Here is a 7,483-nt window from a genome sequence, read left to right as displayed (position 1 = left end):
ACTGGTTGGTCAATCCTGTTCTATTTTCTTTTGGGACCCTTCATACTAATCTGCATTCTTTCCTAGCTCTGCCTTCAATAAAGATCTTGCTTATACATGCAAACCAAGGGGACAGAATTAACTGGATCACATTCAAGACCTGTATCCCATCACAGAGGTATTTCCTCCCTCACACAGGTGATTTCTCTCCATAAATTAAGCCGGATATGCGGTGACCCCCCACACCTCTGTTGACCAGCAACCTCCGCTGGTCCCCAGCCCCAGCCCAACTCTCTTCCCAAAGGATTGCAGGTCTGTCTGCTGCTTAGCTCCCGGGCCTGGTTGCACCCACAGCTGCTGCTTTGTACTGGCCATCAGTCCCAGTAACCCAAGGACTAGCTGTAAGCACTTTGCAGGGTAAACAAGTAAACACTGGGCAAACATTAACATAGATGTCTAGTGACATCTGTTTGTCTATACTTCCTATGCCACCAGACACAGAGAAGCCATAATAAAATGTCCTCTGAATTTAGGCAAAGCTTTTACATTTGGGAAATATTGAAAATGGAAGATCTGTCCATATTTTGAGGGCAAAATTCTAAATCCCCTAAAAAGAGCTTAAAAATGTTTCAGTTTATTAACATAAGAGAAGGAAATGTACATAAACTGTATAGATTTGTAACTAAAAAGGGTTTGGGGCTAGGGAGATGGCTTAGCACTTAAGGTGCTTGCCTGTGAAGCCTAAGGACCCAGACCCAGGTTCAATTCCCCAGTATCCAAGTAAGCCTGCTGCACATGGTGGTGCATGCATCTGGAGTTCCTTTTCAGTGGTTACAAGCCCTGGAGTACCCTTTGTCTCCCTCCGTGTCTCTCTCTGCTTCTTTCTCTCTCTCAAATAAAAATAAAAACAAAGAAAAAAGGATTTTAACCCTAATCCTTGAATGCTTTAGCAAATGTGAGGTCATAGATATTCCAAGTGTTAGGGAAAATTCTTCATGAATTATACAGTTAACCCTCTGTAACATTTCTATATATCAAATAAATATATACTCACACACAGTGAGTATATGCATATCAAAAGACCCCCCACAAAGATTCACAAGTAAGGCTTTGCAAGTAAGTGACCAGTGCATCTACAGACAGCAATACTGATTGCCCCAAATCTAAGAGGTGCAAGAGAATTCCATGTTGTGCTGTGTATTTGCCACAGGGCTAAAGATATCAGAAAACCCAATATATGATCACTATATACTTATCTTCTCTGCTAAATATATTTGTATAGAGCACTGATGTAAACATGCTTACATTATACAGTTCTTTCTCTCTCTTTCTGTCTCTCATTCTTTCTCTCTCTCTCTCTCTCTCTCACACACCTGCAACATGACTACAATGTAGACTATAAAACAGAAACCACAAAATATTGTTAGTAGGATTACCTCTGAGAATTACAAATGAGATGAGAAAAGATTACAGTTGACCTTTAATACCCACCATCTAAGAAGTCTATATTAATGTTGCTTTCAGTATTGTGCTTAAAAGAATTAAACCATATCCCTACTGATAGTTAAAAATCCAATTCTCATAGTCGCAGGAATCACCTTACACCAGGATTCTTCCTTTAACACTATAATTTTACAGCTCAGTTTACTCTGTAAGAAATTACGTGAGTTAATACAATGTGTACTACAGTATTTGTCACTCTGATATTATGATCTGGTAAAACTAGACATTGATCATTATAATACAAACACCACCCAAACAATTTCATAGTTTTATTGTCCTTTTTTTTCTGTTTTAATGGCCTAAGATAAAGACAGTTCTAGTGATCACAATTACAAGGCTCTGTGTACTATAAATAGCAGATACAATATTAGCTGCCACACATGACACACACATACTCATACACTCACAAGCACAAACAGAAAGATGTGAAGTCTGCTTACTCCTGAATGTGAATGATACTATGCCTTTACAAGAAATGCACTTTCTGTTTATTAGACACAACTATGCACATATAGTCTGAAATTCGTTAATGTACCACTGATTCAGAAAAACCTGAGATGGTTCAAAATGTCCAGTAACACTGTTTCATCCCATGCACTCAGTAGTACTATGAATGCCAAAGAAACCTAGTTGAATTATCTATATGAACATCACAGAGAATACAAAAATAAACATTTTCTGGCCAAAACACTAAAACCATGTAATTCATAATATATTCACCTTCGTTTTAATTTGTAGTGATGTGTTTAACACATGCATGACAGAATAAAACTGTAACAGAAGCAGTACAGCCAATAACATAATTTTCTCTTTAAATATTGGCATTAAAGTTATCAATGCCCCAAAGCAAACAGATTATAATCAAAAGCAATGCTAAATTTGCTGGTAGTATGCTACTTATAGACTCTATATCAAAGAATTTAGGATTATACTATTTCGCTTTAAGAAGCAAGGCAACTCACAACTTTCAGAAATGAGTGAGAATAACTGATTGTTGCAGCTGTATTTGTCCTTAAATTCCAATGCTGTATCCATAACACCCAATCACCATTCTCCTAACATACGAGATTGACTTTGAACTTAAGACAAGTCTTTGCCTTTGTTAATTGAAGCTCAGAACACAGTAGGGAGAAAATTCTAACCCTCCTGAAAAAAGATAAACTTTTCTATAATACATATGTAAATTGTACACAATACAGAACCCATCTGGCTATGATACACTCACTACTAACCTTAAAATCTAACACGAAATTAAGTCTATATCATAAGAAGTAAATAGAAAACATGCAAGTGCATTTCTATGGAAAAATTAAACACTTATAAAAAGTTTTCATATTTTGGACAAAAATAAAAACTAAACTCTTAAGCACTTTAAGGTACTAATATCTGAAAATCATCATGATATATAACTCTTATTTTATCTATGCATCATATATTACTGTAAAATACACCAGTGTGACATATTAATTAATATTTTACATTGCAATAAATATAATTTACATCAGTATGAGGGAACTTTCAAGGAAGTTTTACAATCTGTACAACTGAACGCACCTTGGGCTCTTCAATAAATACAATTACCTTAGTTACAGTTCAACCCGCGAAATTAAAGCTTCCATATACCTTTTACTAGAATCTCAGCTTTACATTTTCTCACTAGTTGAATTCCAGCCACTGCAAGAACTGGTTACTGACATGTGTTGGAAGATGGTTCAGTGTCCCAGCTGAGTACACAGAGAGGCTTGCAGGATATGACCTGGCCATATCACAACTGGTGAGCACTAAGAATTTCTATTCAAGTACTTGGAAGAAGAATTCAGGGAAATACTGTAGCCCACTTTGCCCCCTCCAGGCTGTCTACATCTTCGCTTGAACATATCACCTATGGTATCATCCAAAGGATATCATCCCATCTTTTCCAGCTGGAGGGAGTCAAAGGGTCAGGAGTCCTGCAGCTTCCCAGAGGCTGCATTTCTTCATCAGTTATCTCTTTACTTCAACATAAATACTAATCAGTTGTTCAGGGTCCAAGACTCCAATATGTTCGCAATAAAACATTTCTTGTAGTGTAAAAATTTAGGTACTTGTTAAAACTTAAAAATTTGGCTGTCTTTCATTCAAATGTCAACAGATCTCTGTCTTAACACTGAAATACTTACACCATCGTCCTACTGCATAGATCAGCATTGCAGCCTGATCACTGCTTCCTCCTGACCTCTGCATTCTTCCACCACCAGCAACGATCTTCCTAGGTGCTTCTTTTGGCCTGGAAGAAGTTGGCACAATCATTCTTATTTCTGTTTGGCATGCCATCAACATGCCATCAACCATTATAGGATGTGTAAAGCTAAAGGAGAAACGCTTTGGGGGGCTGAGGATGTAGCTCAATGGTACAGCTCTTGCCTAATAGGCACGAGGCCTCAGTGATAGGGGAGGTATGTTAAATAGTAAAATTTCTAACCACCATCTACCTCCTCGCTGGATACACACTCCCTCAGGAAGGATAGTTGCTGGATGCTGAAAGAATGTATTAAAACATACTCAAGATCAGGCTGGCATCCTGATACCTACAAGGGAAAAACAAAACTAAAGAAAATACTGCAAAATAGACAAACATGTATCATTGAGCTTTGAGTCTCTGAAATTTCCACTTTGGTCAGTTTAGTAATATTAATCTTGAATCACTGAACATATGAATGAAAGTATCAACACAATGATGACACATTTGAGATGCTGTCTTTTAGGGTTCTAAAACAGGTAACAGTGGTTGGGTCTCACTAGGGGAGAACCTCAAACTTTCAAGTGAGGAGGCCTGGTAAGAGTATTCGTCAGCAGGTTGTTATACTGCTTTGCGCTAGAAAATGAATGCACAAAAAGAACCACCAAACAAAAGCTTTTCCTTACTGACCTAAGTGTCTAGAGATGGGGAAAATGGAAGCCGCTCTGAAGGTCGCACAATTCTCAGTCCACCAAACCCAGAGGGCACAAAGGTTCACTCTTGACTTCATTTACAACCCTCACTGCTTTACTCATACAGTGTTTTCATATATAGCCCACATTGCTTTACTCATACAGTGTTTCCAAACAAGTCATTCAACCATCCCTTGCACACTCAGATGACAGCTATGTGAGGACGAACTTTCAAAACTAAAGAAAAAAATCATTACACACAGAATGTTGTGTACTTGTGGCTCTTGTGTTTCTCCATTATTCTCATTATATTAAATTTGACCACTCCAATGGCTGCAAATGCAGAAAGTCACTATTTATTGAAAATTATTAAAATTGTCAAAATGCTTTAATATCACTACCTAGCAGACAAGAAATCTGAAAAAACATAGTAAGTTTGTTGAAGAGTTTCTGCTCCTTGGTTTTGTTAGGGACATAAAGTTAATTTCCACCTTTCTCCTTTTGCGAGTATGTATTTCCTGTCCCATTCCAAAGTCCAAAGTTTAGGATATCAAATCAGTTGAAGTATTATAGATGTGCATTCTATAGCACAAACTATATAACGTCTCCTTGAATTTTTTATCACATCTAACGTTTTCAAGTACTCTGAAGAAGCAAAACAGAGAAATCTTTCCAGTATGATTATAAACTCAACTACCTGTTCTAGAAGTTATTTTCCCTACTCCCGGTTGCACTGTGGCTGACTGTCAAACACGCCCTCTCAAAATTTGACAGATCAACCCAATTCCTTCTCAATTTGCTAAGGGTTACTCAACTTCATTCAAACTTTAGTCTGTAATTTAAGTGTGATTTCTCAAAATTGTTTTCACGGATGTGAGTGACACTAGTGTCAGAACATGAAGTGCTGTCCCATGACACGGCCCAGCCGTGGAGGGAGTAAGTGCTCTTTTACCACAGCAGGGTCACAGCTCAGGTGTTGACAAGGACAATGCCTGCTCCGCGGTTGCTCTGACTGCATTTCACCTCTTCAGATATATGCAGCCTCCCCCATCAAACACTGAACAAGTAACATGATCAATTTTCCAGAAATACCTGGAAAATACTCACTTTTCATGCTTTTATGTTCAATGACTTTACTTTTTAATTCATTTCCCCAGAGATTGCCAGTCACCACCTGTGCTTATAAGGAATTGGAGGAGACATGTAGCTCAGAAAACTGCTCATCCTTTCTTCAATGACCAAGTTCAGTATTTTGGTATATTATGCTAAGGAGTTTTTGAAAATATAGACCTATTTTTCAATGTGTTCATCCCTTCCATGAGCTATTCAGAGCAATAAAGGCTGGCAAACCCTACACTCGCATTTCAGGAGGAGAGTTGTCTTGAGGAAATGTTCTATGTTAAAGTAGCTCTGCTGCTCATGCACACCCTTTATTTAGAACAACTTGTCAACTTGAAAGAGGGAAGAGAAAGTTAATGTTTACCTAGGCAGTAATGTTTTATGATACATGCCTCTAGTCACTAAGAACGGACACTGAAGAAAAAAAAAAAAAAAAACTGAAGCTAAACGTGGTTGTGGTGGTGACTACACGTTTTTAAACTCCCTGCTTCCTTGCTTTGAGTATTCTCTAAAGTTACCAGAAAGTTGAAAGAGGAGAAGAGCACTTGGCTCCACAAGCATCCTACCATGTTACAAAAGTGAGGTCCTTGGCGTTTCCTGCTTTCACAAGCTTGTGTCTCCATTCTGCTTGCACTCGGATAAAATGTTGAGGGTCATTTCTTCACTTCTGGACTGCAGGTTTGCCTCGCTTCTTCGGGAAGCTTTCCTGGTGGCTCGTGACAGTCTCCTTCTGAAAGTGTCCCCTGCCAGGAAGTAGAGGATGGGATCCACACAGCTGTTGAGACTTGCCAGGCCCCTTGTCACCTGGTACGTGGCATACACTCTGTCGTTGAAAGCGCACATTTCCGGGGTCTGAAAATCCAGGCGGGCCCTCAGGTTCATGGTCTTCATCACGTGGAATGGGATGTAAGACACGGCGAACACATTCAGGACGATGATGACCAGGTAAATGGACTTCCTCCTCAGAGGTGAGTTGTCCAGGTCCTTGTAAATCAAGGCGCGGACAATTAACCCGTAGCAGCCCAGGATCAGAACCAAGGGCACACAGAACATGGCCACGGTGGTGCACATGCTGTAGATGAAATAGCTCCGCAGGTACTCGTCCGAGGTGGTGTCATAGCAGGTGACCGTCTTGTTTCGGCGGACCCCGGTGCCGGAGTAGAAGAGGATGGGGGAGATGGCGCCCACCACCACGAGCCACACGAGCGCGCTGACGCGGACAGCGTGCTTCTTCTTGAGCCGGCCCAGCGAGCGGAGCGGGTACACCACGCCGCTGTACCTGTGCGCGCTGATGCAGGTCAGGAACAGGATGCTGCCGTACAGGTTCACGTGGAAGATGAACCTCTGCAGCTTGCACATGGCATCGCCGAAGATCCAGTCCGTCTTGTTGAAGTAGTAGAAGATGAGGGCCGGCAGGGTCAGCACGTACAGAAAGTCAGCCAAGGCCAAGTTGAACATGTACACGGAGATGCCGCTCCAGGGCTTCATGTGGAAAACGAACATCCAGATGGCCACGCTGTTGCCCAGGAAGCCCACGATGAACACCAGGATGTAGACGGCGGGCAGGTAGTAGAACTGGAAGCCTGTCTTGGTGAGGGAGCATCTGTAAGGGGCGGAGAAAGGCGCGGTGGAGGCCACTGTGCTGTTTCCCCACGGCGACCCCAGGCCGGCCAAGAAGGCGGCGTCCGTCCCGTTGGGGACCGCCGGCCACAGCGACTCTGTCATCCTGGGCTCCCCGACTCAGGCGGCGGCTCCGAGGGGCGCGCGAGAGCGCGCGGGGCGCAGCGAGCCTCGGCGGGGCGGCCGCGCGGGAAGGACGCGGAGCGCGGGGTCCCCGCAGGTCTGCGCGCGCGGGGACTCGCCCACGCCGGCTCCAGCCGCGCGTCCGCCCCGGGCCATGAAACCCGCGCAGGGGTCGCGGCCGCAGGGCGGGCCAGCAACTTCCCGGACCGCGGTAACCGGCAGCGCGCGC

The 7,483-nt window shown here is 42.3% G+C and overlaps 1 protein-coding gene across 1 annotated transcript; it reads right to left on the bottom strand.

Moving 5' to 3' along the window:
• Positions 1-1,738: 1,738 nt before the first annotated feature.
• On the bottom strand, positions 1,739-7,245 carry P2ry1 (purinergic receptor P2Y1). The gene is made up of 2 exons (XM_045131498.1): positions 6,078-7,245; positions 1,739-3,748 (listed from the first exon to the last, which is right to left on the bottom strand). Exon 1 carries the CDS (start codon positions 7,234-7,236, stop codon positions 6,115-6,117), a length of 1,122 nt encoding a protein of 373 aa, XP_044987433.1. The 5' UTR covers positions 7,237-7,245; the 3' UTR covers positions 1,739-3,748; positions 6,078-6,114.
• Positions 7,246-7,483: the final 238 nt, after the last annotated feature.

The sequence above is a fragment of the Jaculus jaculus genome, chromosome 12 (assembly GCF_020740685.1).
Source record: "Jaculus jaculus isolate mJacJac1 chromosome 12, mJacJac1.mat.Y.cur, whole genome shotgun sequence".
Classification (NCBI taxonomy): domain Eukaryota; kingdom Metazoa; phylum Chordata; class Mammalia; order Rodentia; family Dipodidae; genus Jaculus; species Jaculus jaculus.
Note: the sequence above shows the minus strand (reverse complement) of the source record. Positions and strands in the feature narration are given on the sequence as shown.